At 37.0% G+C, this 22,063-nt stretch overlaps 1 protein-coding gene across 1 annotated transcript in view; it reads right to left on the bottom strand.

Annotated features, from left to right (window-relative positions):
* The window catches only part of KLHDC1 (kelch domain containing 1), a 79,243-nt gene that overhangs the window by 24,896 nt on the left and 32,284 nt on the right, over positions 1-22,063 (bottom strand). The window contains exons 5-9 of the mRNA XM_090271820.1: positions 20,606-20,684; positions 18,420-18,503; positions 7,714-7,797; positions 7,208-7,266; positions 4,251-4,363 (exon numbers count right to left, since the gene is read on the bottom strand). Coding sequence (XP_090127946.1) covers positions 4,251-4,363; positions 7,208-7,266; positions 7,714-7,797; positions 18,420-18,503; positions 20,606-20,684 — 419 coding nt within the window. The remainder of the gene's footprint in view (positions 1-4,250; positions 4,364-7,207; positions 7,267-7,713; positions 7,798-18,419; positions 18,504-20,605; positions 20,685-22,063) is intronic.

A 22,063-nucleotide genomic window follows, 5' to 3' on the forward strand; every position in this document is an offset into this window, starting at 1 on the left:
AAAACTCTCAGCATAGAGGGAATAGAGGGATCATACCTCAACATAACAGAGACCATGTATGTAAATCCTCAGCCAATGCCATACTCAATGGGCAAAAATAAATGTGCTTCCCTGAAGATAAGAAACAAGACAGGGATACCTGTGTTAACCTCTCTTATTCAACATAGTACTGGAAGTACTAGCTACAGCAATTAGACAAAAAAAAAAAAAAGAAGAAATAAAAGGCATACAAATTGGAAAGGAAGAAGTAAAATTGTCATTATTCACAGATGACATATTATACATGGAAAACTTTGAAAACTTCACCAAAAACTACTAGATCTAATAAATAAACTTGACAAAGTAGCAGGACACAAAATTAATATTCAGAAACTGGTGGCATTTTTATATACTAATAATGAACTATCAGAAAGAGAACTTAAGAAATCAATCCCATTAATTATTACAACAAAAAATAAAGTGCCTAGGAATAAATTTAACCAAGGAGGTAAAAGACCTGTACTTGGGAAATTATAAGACATTGAAGAAAAAAATAAGAAAGATGCAAATAAGTGGAAGCATATATTATGTTCATGGACAGGAAGAATTAACATCATTAAAATGTCCATACTACCCAAAGCAATCTATAGATTCAATGCAATTCCTATTAAAATACCAATGGCATATTTCACAGAACTAGAACAAATAGCCCCAAAATTTCTATGGAACCAAAAGAGACCATGAGTTACCTCAGCAATCTTGAGAAAGAAAAGCAAAGTTGGAAGAATCAAATTACCTGATAACAAACTATATAACAAGGCCACAGAAATCAAAGCAGCACAGAACTGCTATAAAAACAGGCCTATAGATTAGTGGAACAGAACAGAGAGCCCAGAAATAAACCCATACCTTTATGGTAAATTAATATTTGACAGAAGAGGCAAGAGCATACAATGGAGGGTAGACAGTCTCTTCAGTAAATGGTTTGGGAAAATTGGACAGTAAATGAAAAGAAAAATGAAACTAGACCACCAATTTACACCAAACACAAGAATAAACTCAAAATGGATAAAAGACTTAAATGTGAGATGGAGTCCAGGTTCCAGCCAATTTGGAGGCTTAGACGGACATGCTCGGTCTCCCTCTACAACTAGAGAGGAATACAACTACTTCAAAACAAAAGATAACTAGAAATTCCAGAAAATAAAAATACATGGAAGCCCAACATATGAAGTTATAAACCAGCGGCGCTCTTTGGGCAGGTAAGAGCGAAAGGGGACGGTGCTGTTTGCGGTCGCACCAGGGACAGCGGCAGGGAGGACAATCCCAGCGGCAGGGAGAACAATCCTGGCTGCAGTCAAACCCCGGCGGCTCGCGACCCCAACGCTGGGAGAAGCAGTCACCACATCACCTCAAACAGTGAGGCCCAGAGGGTGGGAGGACGGATCCCGGCCTCCTAGCGGAATAACTGTGTGAATCCATCTTGGACCCCCGCCCCCACACAAAGCGCCACAGGGCTGTGAAATAGGTTGTGGATCGCCTCTGGTAGCTGGGCAGTGATGACAAAGCGCTGGCGAGAAAGGTTGCAGATCGGCGCCGGTCGCTGGGTTGTGACGAGTACACAGGCACTGCCCCCTATAGCCGGCCCAAGAAAACAAAACGCATCTGTCAAAATGAGGCAGACAACTATAGAAATCCCGGTGGTGCAGCTCACCAGGCAACAGATGAAGAATCTGACAGATGAACAAATAAGAAACCTGTCAGAGGCTCAGTTCAGGGCCATTGTTATCAGGTGGCTAACAGAATTAACAAAAGATCTGGAAAAAGATGAAAAAGAATCGAAAAACACTCATACTGAAAGGAACAAAACCACATACGAGACAGATGGTGAGGAAATAAAATCCAGAGTTCAAATCAACAAATCAGAACACAAAGAAAGAACAGTCAACCAGTGCAGAGAGAAAAAACGGAAGCAAGGAAAATGATGAGAGGATCAGAAACCTCTGGGACAGCTATAAAAGGCCCAACATAAGAATCATTGGTTTGCCAGAGGGCGAAGAAGATGAACTAGAAATTGAAAAATTAAGTGAAAATATAATAGAGCAGAACTTCCCAAACTTGGGGAAGGAAACAGACTTACAGGTCCAGGAAGCACAGAGAGTTCCAAAAAAACTGGACCCAGGGAGAACCACGACAAGACACATTATAATCAAAATGTCAAAAGTTAAAGATAAAGAGAGAATCTTAAAAGCAGCAAGAGAGAAGAAAAGAATCATGTACAAAGGGGTCCCAATTAGACTATCAGCTGACTTCTCAAGGGAGACCCTGCAAGCAAGAAGAGACTGGCAAGAAATATTCAAAGTAATGAAAATCCAAAACCTACAACCACGAATACTCTATCCAGCGAAATTGTCATTGAGAATAGAAGGGCAGAGAAAGTGTTTCCAGGACAAAATAAAACTGAAAAAGTTCATTAGATCCAAACCACTGTTATATGAGATGTTAAAGGGACTGGTTTAGAAAAAGGAGGATCAAAACTATGAACACTAAAATGAACACTGCATCACAAGAACCAACAACAGAAGCTAGGGAATTGAAACAAAGGCAAACTAAATAGGCAATGAGAGTGGAAAAAGAACTATAGGTATGGGGAGCATATTGGGGGGAGGTCAACAGGGAGGGGGAAGGGGGAGAGGGAGGGAGATGATATAGGAATTAAGGATCATGGTAGGAGGGAATGGAACAGACAGAGAGAGGTTGAGAAGAACTATATGCACAACTAATGGACACGGTCAAAAAGGCGGGGACAACTGGAGGGAGAGGGGCCACTGGGTGGAGGGGAGAAGAGGGAAGGGAAATTGGGACAAATGTAACATTATAATCAATAAAACACATTAAAAAAAAAAGACTTAAATGTAAATCGCAAAACCATAAAAATCCTAGAATAAGACATAGACAGTAAAATCTCAGACATTTCTTAGAGCAATAGTTTTGCTGATATATCTCTTTGGGCAAGGGAGACAAAGGAAAATAAACAAATGGGACTACATCAAACAAAAAATATTTTGCATAGCAAAAGAAAACATCAATGAAATGAAACAGGAACCCACTGAATGGAAGAACATATTTGCGTATGATATATCTGATAAGGAGTTAATTTCCAAAATATATAAAGAACTTACACAACTCAACACCAGGAAGACAAACAACCCAATTAAAAATAGGCATTTCTCCAAACAAGATATACAGATGGCCAATAGATGCATGACAAAATACTCAACATCACTAATCATCAGAGAGATACAAATTAAACCACAATGAGATATCATTTCACACCCGCCAAAATGTCTATCATAAAAAAAATCAACAAACAAGTACTGGTGCAGATGAGGAGAAAAGGAAACTCTTTTGCAGTGTTGGTGGGAATGTAGATTGGTGTAACCACTGTGGAAAACAGTATGGAGTTTCCTCAAAAATTAAAAAACAAAACTGCCTTTTGACCCAGCAATTCCCACTTATAGAAATATAACCTAAGAATCTGAAAACACTAATTCAAAAGAATATATGCACCTCTACATTCACTGCAGCATTGTTAACAATAGCCAAGATCTGGAAACAGCCCAGGTGCCCATCAATAGATGTGTGAATATAAAAGCCATGGTACATTTACACAAGTGAATACTACACATCCATAAAAAGGAAGGAAATCTTACTATTTGCAACAGCATGGATGGACCTGGAGAGTATTATGCTAAATGAAATAAGCCAGTGAGAGAAAGACAAATACAGTACCATGTGATCTCTCTTATATGTGAAATCTAATAAATGAAATAAACTGGCAAACAAAATAGAAACAGAGGCATGGATACATGGAACAGAATGACAGTCGTTAGATGGGAGGGGTGTTGGGAGACTGGATAAAAGAAGATGAAAGGATTAGCCAAAAACATATATACATAACACATAGACACAGACAACAATGTGGTGACAACCAGAGGAAAAGGCAATGTTAGGCTAGGTTTAGGTGGGAAAAGAGGAGGAAAATGAGGAAGGAAAGAGACTTTGCTTGGGGGCATGGGCAGATGAGGCAGTGTGCAGACGATGTTTTATTAAGTTGTACACTTAAAACCTGTATGGTTTTGTGAACCAATGTCACCCCAATAAAGTCAATTAAAAATAAATGAAGAAATAATAAAGAATACTATTTTGAAAAAAGTTTTAAAAAGGAAAAAGTGAGATAATAATTATAGGCTGAATATGAATTCACTTACTTAATGGAATATTATCTGCACTTAGTCCACCAAATAGGAAAAGCTTATCATCGGCTATTGGTGTTAAAGTATGCCATGATCGATGTTTAGGGTTTTCTCCATTAATAGGAATCCTGTGGCAAGGGAAAAATATAAAAATCTAGGTCCTGTGTTAGTTAAAATAAAAGGTTTTCATCACCTCAGTTCTTAAAGGGGAAAATTGCTCTCACTAGTTTAAAATTTCCTGTAGTTATATGATTTTACTAATCCCACCTACATAAAAATTTTAAAACATTCTTAAATTCTTAGTTGAGTTTAAACAATCTTTCCTCTCACTGTCTATTGTTCTACCTGCTCACAGAACACAGATTAAAATTAATTCCCAGTTAATTCATAATGCATACTCAGCATCATTCTTGTTGGTTAATCAATAAAACTTAAAAGTTTTTCAACATAACTATTTTCATGTCTATAACTCTTAGCTGTTCTTTCATTTTTAATTTTGTGTTTTTAGTGGGTTTTCTTAATGATATTATGGGATTCTGCTGTTGTTTCTTCTTTGGTCTATTTGTTCTAGAATTTCCCAGAACATTATCTTCATCTGAAAATGTTAGCTACTCCAGCTTCAAAATAAAAGAATACAAGCCATTCCAGATCCGGGGCAGGGGTGGGGGGACCCTCTAAAAATTCTAAACAAATACTGCTCTATTCCTTAAAACAGGGGTCCCCAAACCCCGAATACCTTCCAGAAAATTTGTACCAATATACCAGAATACCTTCCAGAAAATGTGTAGCAATTTATACTTCCACTAATTATGTTGTTACAACCTAGCAAGCACTGGTAATTTGCTATTACTTTTATCTGATAAGTGAAAATGAGTTTTATTTCCACTTCTTTAATAATCTACAAAGTTGAACATCTTTTAAAAATAAATTTGCCTATTTGTATTTCTTCTATGAGTTGCTCATTCATGTTCTTTGTCCACTTTCTTATTGGATTATTTGTTTTTTTCCTACCAACTTACTTCTTGTGGATTTTTAACCCTTTTTGTTAGAAATACTATAAATATTGTGTAAATACTATAAATATTGTCTAACCACTATGTTGAACCCCTGAAACTAATACAAAATAATAGTAAATGTAAACTGTAATTTAAAAATGAAAAAATTAAGAAAAATTCAAAATAAAATTTAAAAATACTGTGTAGGTCAAACAAACATAAAAAAAGAAATACTATAAATACTACTTCTTGTTTGTATATTTTGTTTGCATTTCCCAACTTGTCTTTTCACTTTTTGTGGTATATTCTTCCACATAGAAACAATTACCATATTTTCCGCTCCATAAGACACACTTTTTTTTCCCCAAAAGTGAGGGGAAATGTCTGCGCGTCTTATGGAGCAAATATTGTGTCACAGACATTGATGTCTATTACCTGACCTGTCAGCGGTGGTGACAGCTGTTAGAAGAGAAAGCAGTGGGCCCATGCAAAACCCCTGGTATACTTAAATGTCCCACTTTACTGTTGAATCTCAGGGCGTCTGGTCAGTATGAAGATAGCGAAGAAAGTGATATCAGTGATTGTGAGCAACTGAGCTTCATAAATTCTGACACTAGTGATGATGAGTTCTTGGGGTTCCCAGAAAACTGGAAGAATACTTGAACCTTAAAGTCTCTCCTAATTTGTTAATTACAGTGATGATGGTTCTTAATACCGCTTTTGACTGCTGTTCACTTCACATGGTTGAAATATTATTCTATTATATTTTAGTAAATATTTTAGTATACCATTTGGTTCAGAATATATTTTTCCTTGTTTTCCTCCTCTAAACCTAGGTGTGTCTTATGGTCAGGTGCATCTTATAGTGCAAAAAATACGGTAATTCTTAAGTAGTTTTATCAACCGATCTTTTAATTTATGAATTTTTGATATAAACCATTTTTAGAAAAGCCTTCTCCATGCCAATATTTTAAAGATAATCTGCTAAATTTTCTTCTTGCACTTTATAATATATAGCTCTGAGTTTATCTCATTACATGAACAGCTGAACTGATAGCTAAATATATTTATTCTACTGCTAAATATACTCATAAATTATGAACAATAAATAAAATCTGACTTTTATCCACTCCATGTCTGATCACTTGTGATGACCCCATTAAACAGTTACTTCGTTTCTTTTACTGACTAGTCTTCAAGAATCGTCGGCAGCCGTCCGTCTCGAGAGACGATGGTGTAGCTTCTTAAGAGTCTATCTGCACCGCCGAGAATGGCTGTGCAGTCCGACTCGGGAGTGACACGGTATCTGTCTCCTCCCGTGTTGAATCGACATCTTGTGATGACACTGGAGTGTCCTCTCCAGTGAAGCTGAAGCTACAGAGCCTGGGCAGGGTGATATGGAGGGTCTGCTGTTGCCCATGCAGCAGACCCCGCCTCTCTTCGCAGCTGAAGGGTCCAAGGGAAAGACGGAGTCAATACAGCTTGGCTTCAGGTGCGCCGCAGGAGTTGCCGGTGTTGACTACAACGTCAAACCGCCTTAGGGACTCCGGCCCCGGATTTTCTGTCGGGGTTTACTCCCTTAGCCTTTCCCCTGAAGAAGTATGCCGCAAGGCAGCGGAGGTTTTTTGGAGTCAGAGTTTTCCTTCTCTGATGTGCCCTGACTGGAAGATCGAACCAGCGACACTTAGCTCGCAGGCCGACGCTCAATCCACTGAGCCAAACCAGCCAGGGGTAGTCTTCAAGAATACATAGTATAAAACCAGTACTTTTACATAATCAATTTTCAACAGCTAGTATTCTCATGTTTTATATTGTTTGGTTAAAGAACAAACTCTATTTAAATCTATATATTCCTTGCTTAGATATATAATCTGAAGGGGAAAAATAATAGTTCAGTTTTAGAGACCAAAATTTGAACTATAGTGCACACACATACACATAGAAATGCCTATAGGTAAAAACAAATTTCACACTTACCTTCCAGACCAAGTCCAGGTATCTAAGTTTAGATAGTGCAAATCATTCATCCTAGTTTGCTAAAATAAAAGTGTGTTTAAATGGTCAGTGTTTTACATCTTTCACAAGTTAAAATTTTGTTTAAAATAAGTTCATATTAAAAATAGATTATCTCTTTTACTTAAAATCATAAGTTTATACATTGGGGAACAATGCTAAGCATTAATAAAATTAGCATAGAGCTACCAAATTAAATGTATTGAGGGGGAAACACGGAAATGGATTTAGATGATAACAAATTAAATTTCTCTGATAACACACTAAAGTGAAGGACTCTCTTCATTAAATATGATTTATAATCATCTGTGATTATTTATGTATGGTGTGTTTGGGAAGAGAAGAAAAAAGTTATTGAATAGCACCATAATCTCTAGATTATTTGAATGTTCAGTTGTTCTATAAATTCAGAGGATACATTTTATAAGAAGCATCACACATAAAAGGTTATTTCCATTGAAAATACTAACCAAAACACGTCCACCAAAGATATAGCCCTTATTTCCAAGAACTGCACAGGTATGCGCGGCTCGTGGCTGTGGTGGAACTCCACCCTGCAAGCAGAGATTAGACAACAGAGTACAAAGACTTGAAACATGTGAAATGATGTCACATTCTTATGCTTAGTATGAGAAACACATGACTGCTAAATTATTATTGTCTATGTAATTCCATTAGAAAGACTAATGTAAAAGTTCACTCTAAATAAGCAATAATCAATCTGTGTGCCTCAAGAATTTTTAAAACATGCAATACCTGACTATTTAGTCAGGGGCACTGACTTCTTTTCCTTTAGATTGTGAAATAAAAAGCTGACAACAGCCAACACAGCAATAGCCATCTGGTGTGAATAAATCAAAATTATACCTATATTTTTTTGTCAGCTAGGCAAAAATATAACATTTTTTGGGATGCTGCAAAATTTTAGTAATTAGTTTGTGTGTGCTATGAGATGAAAAAGGTTGAATATCACTGCTCTAGTGACAATTACAGACAAATACTGCAGGCATACCTCATTTTATTGTTTCACTTTATTGTACTTTGCAGATGTTGCACTTTTTTACAAACTGAAGGTTTGTAGCAACCTTGCATCAAGCAAGTCTATCAGTGCCATTTGTCCAACAGCATTTGTTCACTCTGTGTCTGTGTCACATTTTATTAAGTCTCACAATATTTCAAACTCTTTCATTATTATTATATTTGGTATGGTGATCTGTGGTCAGTGATCTTTGATGTTACTCTTGTAATTGTTTTGGGGGTGACATGAAATGCACCCACATTAGATAGCAAACTTATGTTCTGACTGTTCCACCAACCATTCCCCCACCTTTGTCCCTCTCCTGAGGCCTCCCTATTCTCTAAGGCAAACAATATTGAAATTATGCCAATTAATAACCACACAATGGTCTCAAATTGTTCAAGTGAAAGGAAGAATCATACTCTCACTTTAAATAAAAGGCTTGAAATGATTCAGCTTAGTGACGAAAGCATGTCAAAAGCTGAAACATATGAAAAGTAGAGGGAAGATAAAACCTAGGCTTCTTGGATCCAAGATGGCAGAGGAGTAAGTGGAAATTACACTAACCTCCCCACAGGACCAGTCTGAATTTACAACTTAATTTTGGAGAAATCATCTGGAATAACCAACCGAACACTAGCTGGAGAGAAGTCTTATAACCACAGAGAGACAGAAAAGGACGTTACATCACAACGTGACCGCTACAAGAACTAGAGAAAGAACAACAAGCAAAGCCCAGATCAAGTAGAAGGAAGAAAATCATCAAGATCAGAGCACAATTAAATGACATAGAGACTAAACTAACAATTCAAAAGATCAACATAAGTAGGAGCTGGTTCCTTGAAAAGATAAACAAAATTGAGAAGCCTTTAACCAGGCTCATCAAGAAAAAAAGAGAGAGGACCCAAATAAACAAAATGAGAAATGAAAGAAGAGAAATCACAATCGATACCACAGAAATACAAAGGATTGTAAGAAATTATTACGAACAACTGTATGGAAAGAAATTTGACAACCTGGAGGAAATGGACAAATTCCTGGAAACATACAGTCTTCCAAAACTGAATCAAGAAGAAGCAGAAAGCCTGAATAGACCAATAACAACTACTGAAACTGAAGCAGTAATCAAAAAACTCCCAGCACACAAAGCCCTGGACCAGATGGCTTCACAGGTGAATTCTACAAAACATTTAGGAAAGAACTAACTCCTATCCTCTTCAGACTATTCCAAAAGATTCAAGAAGAGTGAAGACTCCCAAACTCGTTCTGTGAAGCCAGTATTATCCTAATTCCAAAACCAGGTCAAGACACAACAAAGAAAGAAAACTACAGCCAATATCACTGATGAACATAGATGCTAAAATCCTCAACAAAATATTGGAAAACCGGACCCAGCAACACATTAGAAAGATCATACATCACGATCAAGTGGGATTCATCCCAGGGATGCAAGGATGATTTAATATTCACGGATCAATAAACGTACTACACCACATAAACAAAATGAAAGACAAAAGCCACATGATCATATCAATAGATGCAGAAAAAGCATTTGATAAAGTACAACACCCATTTATGATGAAAACTCTCTGCAAAATGGGAATAGAGGGAGCATACCTCAACATAATAAAGGCCATATATGAGAAACCTGAAGCCAACATCATACTCAATGGGCAAAAACTGAGAGCATTCCCCCTGAGGTCAGGATCAAGACAAGGATGTCCACTCTCTCCACTCCTATTCAACATAGTCTTGGAAGTTCTAGCCACAGCAATCAGACATTTTTCACAGACCTAGAAAAAAATACGTCAAAAATTTATATGGAACCAAAAAAGAGCCCGAATAGCCACAGCAATTTTGAGGAAGAAGAACATAGTAGGAGGAATCACAATACCTGATATCAAACTATACTACCAGGCCACGGTAATCAAAACAGTCTGGTACTGGCATAAGAACAGACATATAGATCAATGGAACAGAACAGAGAGGCCAGAAATAAACCCAGGTCTATATGGTCAACTAATATTTGACAAAGAGTGAAGGAACATCAAATGGAGTGAAAAGAGCCTCTTCAACAAATGGTGTTGGGAGACCTGGACAGGGACATGCAAAAAATGAAACTAGATTACCAACTTACACCATACACCAGAATAAACTCAAAATAGATCAAAAACTTAAATGTAAGCCGTGACACCATAAAAGTCCTAGAGAAAAAAATAGGCACAAAATTTTCAGATATCCCATGTAGCAACATTTTCACCGATACATCTCCTAAGGCAAGGGAAATAAAGGACAGAATAAACAAATGGGACTACATCTAACTAAAATGTTTCTCTCAGCTAAAGAAAACATCAGCAAGATGAAAAGGAAACCAACCATATGGGAAAATATATTTGCCAATGATATCTCAGACAAGGGATTGATCTCCAAAATATATAAAGAACTCATACGACTCAACACCAAGAAGACAGCCAACCCAATTAAAAAATGGGCAAAGGACCTGAACAAACACTTCTCCAAAGAGGACATACAGAGGGTCCATAGACATATGAAAGAATGCTCAACATCACTAGCCATCAGAGAGATGCAAATAAAAACCACAATGAGATACCACCTCACACCAGTCAGAATGCCCATCATCAACAAATCAACAAATAACTTGTGCTGGCGAGGATGCGGAGAAAAAGGAACCCTAGTGCACTGCTGGTGGGAATGTAGACTGCTGCAGCCACTATGGAAAACAGTTTGGAATTTCCTCAAAAAACTAAAAATGGAGCTGCCTTTTGAACCAGCGATTCCATTGCTAGGATTATATCCAAAAAATCGTGAAACACCAATTCAAAAGAACCTATGCACCCCTATGTTCATATCAGCACTATTTACAATAGCCAAGTGCTGGAAACACCTAAGTGCCCAACTGTAGATGAGTGGATCAAAAAACTGTGGTACATTTACACAATGGAGTACTATGTAGCAGAAAGAAAGAAGGAACTTCTATCATTTGCAACAACATGGATGGAACTAGAGAGAATTATGCTTAGCGAAATAAGCCAGGCAACGAAAGAAAAATATCTTATGCTGTCACCTATTACAGGAAACTAATGAACAACACAAACAAATGAGCAAAATTGAACCAGAGGTATGTAAACAAGGAGTAGACTAACAGTAACAAGGGGGGAGGCGGGAGGGAGAGGAGGCGGTAAGAAGGGGAAAGGTCTAGTCAAAGAACATGTATAAATGACCCACGGGCATAGACAACTGAGTGGGGACTGAATGTGGGAGAAGGGGGGACAGGGTGCAGGGAAGCAAGAGGGGGAAAAAAGTGGGACAACTGTAATGGAAAAACAAACAAACAAAATTTTAGTGGGGGAAAAATGAAAATATTAAGAATGGAAATACCAGTTCAGTGAATATTAGAAGGACAAGGATTTTCCTTCACACTGTATATTTTTCTCCTTATCTGATCCCTCCAGAGTTTTGCATTCTAAACAAATAAGTAATGACATAAGTTTCTTTGCATAAAACTAATAAGACCAGTTGTTAATAGAGGTTTTTTTTTTTTGACCAAGACTTTGACTGGAATGTCATGCCTAAAGGAGACATGCTTGAGCTCTGGTTGTTACCAAAAAGCCCTGAGTAACTGGGAATGACTTTCAAAGGTAATAAAAGCCCATGAGATAAAAGGCCTGGTACCTTGGTTGGTTGTGCGGTCCACAGCAATCTTTCCAGGAAAGGAATGAAGGTTGTTTTCCTGAAATATGTCCAGAAGGGACCTTAAGGCACAATTGAAAATCAGAAGGACTTGGAAAAGACAGGTATGTACAGGCAAGGCTGAATGCCAGGTATGTGGCTCAGCTTCCGTGCCCTGAAGGGCAGACTGAAGGTCACCATAAATGTTCCTTGCGTAAGTTCCAGCAGAGCAGAACTAAAGATCATAAGTGATCATTTGTTGCTCTTGTTGTGTTTATGCAAATGAACAGGATAAATTTAAAAATGCACTGAATGCAGTTCCTTTAATGACAAGGAGGGTAATCTTAGGGAGAAAAATCGTTATTCAAGGAAAAGCACAATGATCAGTGGCAGACTATAAAGTAGTGCAGCTAACCGTCTTTAAAGTTTCTTTTCATTTAAAATTTGTTTTCATTTGAAAGTTAAACTATGTCTGTGGTATCATCAAAGATGTTTAATTTACAGGCAAGAAGAATGTCAAATGCCTTGCAACTGGATGTCTTCCCAATAAGACAGTCTTACAGATTTAGAGACTTGTTTGTGGGTTATGTTACAGAAATTAACATGTGTTTTCTGTTTTCAAAGGGCATAAGCCTATGATCTCATTACCTGAGTGACTGTCTGTACATACAGGCCTCACTTAATCCTGTCTGCAGCGCTGCCTCCTGAGACTCAACAGTTTAACTGAACTAAGTGGCTGGATTGGTGAAGTATGGGGTGGTCTGTGGGCTTCACTTTACAAAACCGGTTTCTTTCTTATCCTAATGGCTTGGACAGAAAGGGCCCAGAGGTCTGAGAGGAGGGAAACCTAAACTCTTTCCCTCAGCCCAAACTAAATATAATGGGCAAAAGGGTTTTGGATAGGTGAGATGTGCCTTGCACACCTTCCCCCAAATAAGCCCTTTTTTTCCCTAATGTGGGACATTGAAAAATTAATACCTGCCTTTTATCATCTCATGATTATGGATTGAATGATGTCTTTTAACCCTGTTGCCAAATCTGTTGCCCCCAGAATACAACAAAGATGCCAGCCTGTTAAACTAAGCATGCCATTGTCCGGGGACAGCCAACTGACCTGGAGTCCGCAAGATCTTTCCCCGTGTGGGAAGGCCACCCTGCCCTCCACACCCCCACTCTTATTAGTGATTTCTGGACCCAAGGGTAGGTAGGATGACGACCATGTCCAGCTTGAAGCAGCTAGAGGAGCTCGAGACCTTTGCCCATTGTTCTTTATAAGATTATAAAGTGTCTTAAGTCTGAGATTGTTATTTTTTATTGTTAAAATAATTAATCATTTATTTAAAAAAAATAAGAAGAAGATATGAAAGGGTGAAGTGGGAGAGCTTGTATTTACGACCCATGGGCATGGACTTGGGGGGGATTGCTGGGGGAGGGGGTTGCTGGGCAGAGGGGAGCAAAGGGGAAAAAATTGGAACTATTGTAACAATATAATCAATAACATATACTTTAAAAAAAAAAAAAGCTAGGCTTCTTGCACCAAACAATTAACCAAGATGTGAATGCAAAGAAAAAGTTCTTGAAGAAAATTAAAAGAGCTACTCCAGTAAATACACCAATGATAAGAAAGTGAAACATTCTAATTGCTAATATGCAAGAACTTTTAATGGTCTGGATAGATTAAATCAGACCGCTCCTTAAGACAAAGTGTACTCCAGAGGATGGCCCCAACTCTCTTCAATTCTATAAAGGCTGAGAGAAGTGAGGAAACTACAAAAGAAAGTTTGAAGCTAGTAGTGGTTGGTTCATGAGGTTTAAGGAAAACATAAAAGTGCAAGGTGTAGCAGTAAATGCTGATGTAGAAGTTGCAGCAAGTTATCCAGAAGAGCTAGCTAACAGAATTAATGAAGGTGTCTACACTAAACAACAGATTTTCAATGTAGACAAAAGTCTTAGATTGAAAGGAGATGCCATCTAAGACTTTCCTAGCTAGAGAGAAATTAATGCCTGGTGTCAAAGCTTTAAAAGAGGGGCTAATTCTCTTGTTAGGGGCTAATGCTGTCAGGGACTTTTTGAAACCAATGCTCACTTACTATCTGAAAATCCTAAGACCCTTAAGAATTATGCTCAGTCTACTCTATCTGTGCCCTATACATGGAACAAAGCCTGGATGACAGCACATATGTTTACAATATTGTTCACTGAATACTTTAAGCCTAATTTTACTGTTGAGACCTACTGTTCAGTAAAAAAGAGCCCTTTCAAAATATTACTGCTCATTGACACTGCACCTGGTCACCCAAGAGCTCTGATGGAGATGTACAGTGAAATTAATGTCATTTTCATCCTTGATAGCACAGCATGCACTCTGCATCCCAGGAATCAAGGAATAATTACTTAAGAAATACATTTCATTAATCTATAGCTGCCAGAGATTGTTATTTCTCTGATGGAACTGGACAAAGTAAATTAAAAACCTTTTGGAAAGGATTCACCATTTAGATCCCATTAAGAACCTTTGTAATTTATGAGAAGAGGCGAAAATATCAACATTAACAGTTTAGAGGAATTTGATTCTACACTCATGAACGAATTTGAGGGGTTTAAGACTTTTGTGGCGGAAATAACTAAAGCTGTGGTAGAAACAGCAAGAGAACAAGAATTAGAAGTGGAGCCCAAAGATGGGACTGAATTGTTCCAATCCCATGATAAAACTGTAATAGATGAGAAGTTGTTTCTTATGGATGAGCAAATAAAGTGGTTTCTTGAGACGGAATCTACTCCTGGTGAAGACACTGTGAAGACTGTTGAAATGACAACAAAGGATTTAGAATATTATATAAACTTATTTGATAAAGAGTAGCAAGCTTTGAGAGAACTGACTCAAATTTTGAAAGAAGTTCTACTCCGGGTAAAATGAAATCAAACAGCATCCCATGCTACAGAGAAAGTGTTCATAAAAGGAAGAGTCAATTGATGTGGTAAACTTCACTGTTACCTTATTTGAAGAAACTACCACAGCCACTCAACCTACAGCAACCATTATCCTGATCAGTCAGTAGTCATCAACATGCAGGCTACACCTGCTGAAGGCTCACATGAGGTTAGCATTTTTTAGCAATAAAGAATTTTTTAATCAAGATATTTTTAGATAAAGTATTTTTAGACATAATGTTATTGCACACTTAATACACTACAGTACAGTGTAAACATAATGTTATATGCTCCAGAAAACAAAAAAAATTTGTGTGACTTGCTTTATTGTGATATTCACTTTATTGCAGAGGTCTAAAACCATGCTTGCATTATCTCTGAGGTATATGCTTGAAGGATGAAATTCAGTCATCCAGGTCTTTACTTTTAAGCATTTTTCTTAAATGCTTGACACTATTTAGCAAAATAAGATTTTGCATAAATTTTAGCTTAAAATATAAAGACTTAAAAATGACATTTTAAAAGATTCTCTTTCTCCCTCCCCCCTTCTCTCGTACACACACACACTCACAGAGGTAATACTGTAAGTGAGAAGAACACAGTATGATGATTTCAGAGACTTTAAAACAATAAATCTGTTCTGCAGAACTCTTGGTGTTTCAAATTCTACAATAAGAACTTCATTTTTGGCTTAAGCATAATAATACTTTATCTCTTACTAAAACTCTTCACATTAACTGATAACACTTCTCTATACTTTATTTTGAATAAATATAACAGATCTTTTCTTCAGAGAGGTATTGGATTGGAGGGAAAAGAGAGTATAATGAGTAGATGAATGAATACAATCTGAAGGAAAATTTTTCTGCTTAATTTCCATGTGTTCATGGTGGGTATATATTTGTGTATATATTTCACTCCAAGTTCTGAAAGAACGCAACATTTTCAGCTCATTGGCTCTTAAATATGGGCACAGGAAACTTAAGCTCTATATCCAATATCATAATTCCCTAGACTTCTCAGGTTTACTTGAGTAACTGTGCTGAAGTCTACATGGTGAGAAATGATTCAGATATTACCTATATAACACTTAAATAAATGAGAGAGAACTATTTAAGTTGTGGTTCCCAGTCTTTCCATAAAAACAAGATTTTCGTTATTACCCCATCTCTGATCTTAAATTTGGAATAATGCTACTACGAACACATTTATTATGAAATAAATATCAAATTTCTCCTTTTAACTTATAAAATATATTTAATAGCCCGCCAATGCTTTGGAATAAACTGCGTTCATACATTTTCAAACAAAAGCAAAAAATGGAATTTGCATTAGTCTGTGTGCCTAACTGCATTAAGTAACACTCAATGTTTATTAGGTCGTTTGAAATAATGAAAGTAACGCAAAGATCCCTGTTGGTACTATATTGCTCTTACAGAGGTAAATATCTCATGTAGGAAAACACTGCCAACCTTCCATTTTACAGATGACAAACTAAATGGCTTGTCTAAAGCACACTGGTCTTTCATGACACAGTAGAATGCAAATTCAGTTTTTTCAGCTTCAACATTGATAACTATTACCCTCCGCTATGTTGCTTGTCCTTCTGATGCAGATATTTGGGAATAATGAAGTAATTTAAGAATGTCTCTAAAAAACAAAGAGAACAGATTCCAGCTCTAACCATGTCAGAAAAACTTTCAGGTATAATATAAATAATATAAGAATTTGTTTGAAGACACCATCAGGGAAATTATAGTGAAAATATTGTCAAGGACTAACTAAAATCGCATCATCTGCAGATGTCCTGTGCAGAAGTCATGAGCTTTGTTAGAGCAGAAGGGGGTGGGGGGGTGGGGGCGGGTATGGATTATGGTAAAGAGAGAGAGGAGTCAGAGGAGTCAGAGAAAGACCTGAGGTCCAAAGAATTATAAGCAACCTCAGCAGCCTTAGCTGCAGGAATACAATCTAAAAATATGTCTTTAGTAGTTCCTTATTTTCTAAGGAAGTAGAGGGTTAAGAGGTCTGAAAGAGATCCAGGACAAATTTGAGTAGATCTAGTGTCAATAATATTTCTCTCCACCTGCGTGCTGACATGAAATTATTTTAACATTATTAATAAAATGCTTTTATTTCATTAATAAAAGACACAAATCTTAAAATTCAAATGCTGACTGAAGGAAAATTTAATCAACAAATATAAATGACTGACAGTTGATCAGTTCTAAAATTAGAAATCGGGTGAAGAGAACAGAAGAGCACTGGAAACCTGAAATTCATGGCTTGGAATAAGAGGAGGCTGAGAAGGGTCTTACATTGTAACTTACACTTACTGGTTTGCAGAGAACCTCCTATTACTTCCATCAGCAGAAGTTGGACCACAAGGAGCTTTATTCATGTGTGCACAATAGCAGACAATTTTGGTTTTGCCTGTTCAGCAGCACTCAGTTCTGCACAGTTTGGGTGAGTTTATCAGTCACAGTACCCTGCTCCCCAAGGGGTAGGCCTCGCTGATCATCCCCTTTGCAATGGGAACTGATGTGAAGAGTGAGAAAATGCCATGTAGACCCAGACTCCTTTTCTAGAACCAATATATATGCACTGAGAGAATACAGCACCAACAGAAAGAACTGCTTGTGTAGCCAGGACCATATTCCCTCCTAAATGAGCCATTCAGTCTGTAGCACACAGAATGAAGCTAGTACACCATGAGAAACAGAGAGAAGCAGGCAAAGTGAGACACAAAGTGATGGTGTTGAGTTAACTTGCTTTAGTTCCTGAGTTCCTGGTCCCTGCAGCTCTTCCTTCCACTGTGTAAGGACCTCCACAATACACTTCCCAGCTATGTGAGAATTCACCACTGCTTAAACTAATCTGATTTCTCTTTGCTCACGAGCACATGAAAGAGTATTAATAATATATTTTTACCGTGCTACAATTGCATGTAGTCCTGATCTCAAGGGTTTCTCAAACATGGGCTTTTAAAAATCCTGAATTTGACTATAAAAGAATTTTTTAAAAGAACCTTCCTTTTTTTATTTTTTACTTTTATTTTTATTTTTTGTTTTTCAATTACAGTTGTCCCCTTTTCCCCCAATTTCTCTCCCCCACCCAACCCACCCCCCTCTCCCACAATCATATCCCTCCCCATTGTCCATGTCCATGAGTCATTTATACAGGTTCTTTGACTAAACCCTTCCCTTACTTATCCCCCTTCTCTCCCTCTCCCCTCCCCTCTATTGACTGCTATTCTGCTCTTTGTTCTATTTAGTTCCTTAAGAACCTTCCTTAAATCAGGGCATCATACTAGTGGGTAAACGATAATGATGGCACCTTTTTACAAGATTTCTCTAGAATATCCTTAGCTAACCTGGAGAAAAATATGATTAAAAAAAATAGTATTAGTTACAGTACTCAAGAGAACCCCTCTGTATGCAAAAACAAACTCATTTATTAAAACCCAAATAACATAGTAAAAAAATATTTTAAATGTATCAATAAATATGTAAATATAAAGTATTGATTTACAATACTTACTTCAATTTCTGGTTGAAACCAACTCTTTGTCTTTGTGTCAAATACATGAACATCATTATGCCATCCCCAGAATATCTGCTCTTCCTAAAACAAAGTTTTTAAAAATATTTGCAAGAATTTATAACTTTTATATCACTATTATAATTTCATTGAATATTTACTGATGAAATAATAGGCACATTCACAAAAATGTTATCATATTAATAAAGTTAATGCATGGACCAGTGGGTCACAAAACGTGGTTCCCAGAACAGAGCAGCATCACCTGGCAACTTTTCTTCTCATAGTATTGCTTGTAGTATGTCATAATTTGCTTGTTAACAATTTCCCAATTCCCTCAAAAGATTGCCTCTTTTAAAATTTCAGAGGACAGAACGATATTTACATTTTGAAATCTGTTTTTCTAAAGTACATGCTCCAAAACGCTAATCTTTGCTCTTATAAATTTTAGGGGACTATGGTTCCTTTTTCAAAAAAGTTTCCATCACTTCTACTTAACCAAGCAATTTGCTTTTACAGGTCAAACTTATACTAACTTTCTTCTTTGTCTTCCAAGAGACAAAATTGTCGGCAAGGCAAAGATTTAGCACCATCCAGATTGTTAGAATCCTCTATCGCAGCTTACCTCTGTGCCAGATTTATGTTTTATGTCAGAAATACATCGTTTTTGTCAAGACTTGTCAAACTAATTACTTAGTTAAGAATCTAAACAATAAAAATCCACTGTACACCAAAAGTTTCACAATATGATCATTAGCCTAACTGTATTAGGAGAGAAAAAAAAGAGATTTCACTGATGAGTAAAAATAAATATAAACAACGGGAAGTTATATTTCTGAAAATTAACAGTAATACTTACTGTAAGTAGTAAAGCTTTAAAGATATTTTATATTAAAATCTAAAAAAACATGTAGATACAGGGAGAATTTTAAAAATGCCCATATACAGAGGGATATATACAAAATGTCCATATACATTAATAATGTACAATAATAATGTATGCTAGAAAACGGTAAAACTCAAAGAGTTACTGTGTATCTTGGTGGTGGATCAATGATTTTTAAACTTATCTTTAAAAGATTTCATTTTTATCAGTTAAAGGAGAGTATCCAAGAGGTCTAGGAAAAGGTGATTTAAGGAGTGAAATAACCATTCTGCCTCTAGACATTTCCAGCCCTCTGTTCTTCCTTCAGATCCTGGAAGTGGCTTGAGTTGCCAGCCAGGTTTCCAGCCTCTGGGCTGGTCAGTCCTGTGATCCACTCTCCAGATCATTGATCCTGTTGCTGGTATTGCTCCTGATTAAAAAGGGGTGACTGCTGACAACCAAGGACCAGTTCAGTTCTGAACGGGTTTTTCCAACTATTAACTGCAGCTGACTTTTACTTTAGTCCCTAGCTGACTCATTCCTCTAAATGTGTAGACTAATCCTAACTCCTTGCAGCTCCTTATTCCAAAACTGAGCATAGAGGCCAGAATTTAAGTTCTAATGATTTGAAATACAATAAAGTTTTAATATTAAAAAGGATTTCATTTTATAAGTTATGACTTCTTTCATTAATAATAGTTTATTCTATAACAAGTAAGAATAAGTAGGGGCTCAGTGGATTGAGCGTCGGCCTGCGAGCCAAGTGTCGCTGGTTCGATTCCCAGTCAGGGCACATTACTAGGTTGCGTGTCAGGCCCCCAGTTGGGGGCACGAGAGGCAACCACACAGTGATGTTTCTCTCCCTTTCTCCTTTCCCCTCTCTCTAAAAATAAAATAAATAAACAAACAAATAAATAATTAAAAAACAAAAAGAATAAGTAGGAAAGGTAATATCACTCTCAACTACTCCTGTGTAAGCCCATCAGAGCTATAAGTAGTTCTAGTAAACATATCTAAAGGCAGGTGTATGTCTGCAATAACCATTCTGGTTACCTATGACTTTTCTAAGTTGTGCTAAAGCCTCTACTTGTCTAACAGAAGCAGGTAAAAGTGATTAACTATTTAAGAAAAGAAATTACTCTTTCAATAGCCATGAAGGTGAGAAAACCTCTTCCAATTGAATCCAAATTCGAAAGAGAGAAAACACACTTTTTCATAGTGTCATTTCAGCAAATTAAAATGAGAAAGAGTGGACTAATTACTTCTAAAATCTTTAAGGTAATAAATTAGAGGAAAATGTTAACAGTGATTACTCTCTTACCCAAGAAGCATCATGAACATCAAAACAGTCTTGGAGTTCATTGTGTCTCCTACACCCATAGCCACCAAAATATATTAATCTGAAAAATAAATACAAAAGAACTCACTTTAGAAGTTCTGCTTCCACTTTGTTCGTAGAAAGTTGAATGAGATAATTTCTCTCACCATAATCACCTAAACAAGCCAAATATAGTCGTGCACTGTATAAAGATGGTTCAGTCAATGATGAACTGCATATATGACAGTAGTCCCATAAGATTATAATGGAGCCGAAAAAATTTCTATCACCTAGTGATGTCACAGCCATCATAAAGTTGCTGTGCAACGCATTACTCACGTTTGTGGTAAACAAAGCTACTGTGCTGCCAGGGGTACAAAAGTATAGCAAATATAATTATAGTCCGTAATACTTGATAAGTATAGCACATAATATTTGATCATGACAATAAACAACCAAGTTAATGGTTTATGTATGTACTATACTATCTGTAATTATTTTATAATGTACTCTAATTACTAAAAATAAGTTTGCTATAAAATGGTTTGCTGATTTGTGCCAGCAGCAGCTTCATATATCTTGTGTTTACCTACTCAGTTAATTGCATCATCTCCTTATGTGCTTAATTTAATCTCATGTTTTTTTGTATAGAAACATGCAATACAAGCTTGGAGCCTAGGAGCAGTAGGCTATGTCATATAGCCGAAGTGTGTAGTAGGCTATATGATCTAGGTGTGCATAAATACACTCTATGATGTTTGTACAATGACAGGATTGCCTAACAACATATTTCTCAGAATGTATTCCCATCATTAATTAATCAGTGCGTGACTGTAAATTACAAAACCATAGTTCAAAAAAGTCAAAGTGCAAATGAAACAAAGAGACCTAAATGAACTAATTCCAGGAAGTGACAAGCTCTCAATAGGCAAGAAGAGACCCATGGCTCCTTTCATCTCTGGGGTAACAACAAGAGGAGGAAGAATCCAGCACAGATAGGGTTTGTAAAACAGACAATGCAATATTTTAACATCCACTTGTAGGCTGGCATGGCAAATTAGAAACTCAGGCATAAAGCAAGTTTGAGCCCACTCAACAACTCTTCCGCATAGTTTTCAGAGAGGGCTCAGGGTTAGTCACCAACAGTTGGAAGCAAAGAAGAACTGAGTAAACGTTCTTGAAGCAATCTGAGCTTTTGACTACCGAAGTGTGGGATCAGGGCAGATCGGAAGGAAACACCTTAGAAGCATGCCAATCCATTATTATATATACGGCGACTGCCCCCTAAAGGTCAGAGGAGGAGGTGCAAAGAGAACTCCCTAGTGACTCAAAGATCTACCAATTAGGCTATTCAACAAAGAAAGATCTCCCACAGTTCAGAGAGGTGGGAACTCAGTTGTGAAGCTCAATTCTGGGCAATCTCTCGTCGTCGTCGGCAGCCGTCCGTCTCGAGAGACGATG

Source organism: Furipterus horrens, unplaced genomic scaffold (assembly GCF_987537825.1).
Source record: "Furipterus horrens unplaced genomic scaffold, mFurHor1.1.pri manual_scaffold_3, whole genome shotgun sequence".
NCBI lineage: Eukaryota > Metazoa > Chordata > Mammalia > Chiroptera > Furipteridae > Furipterus > Furipterus horrens.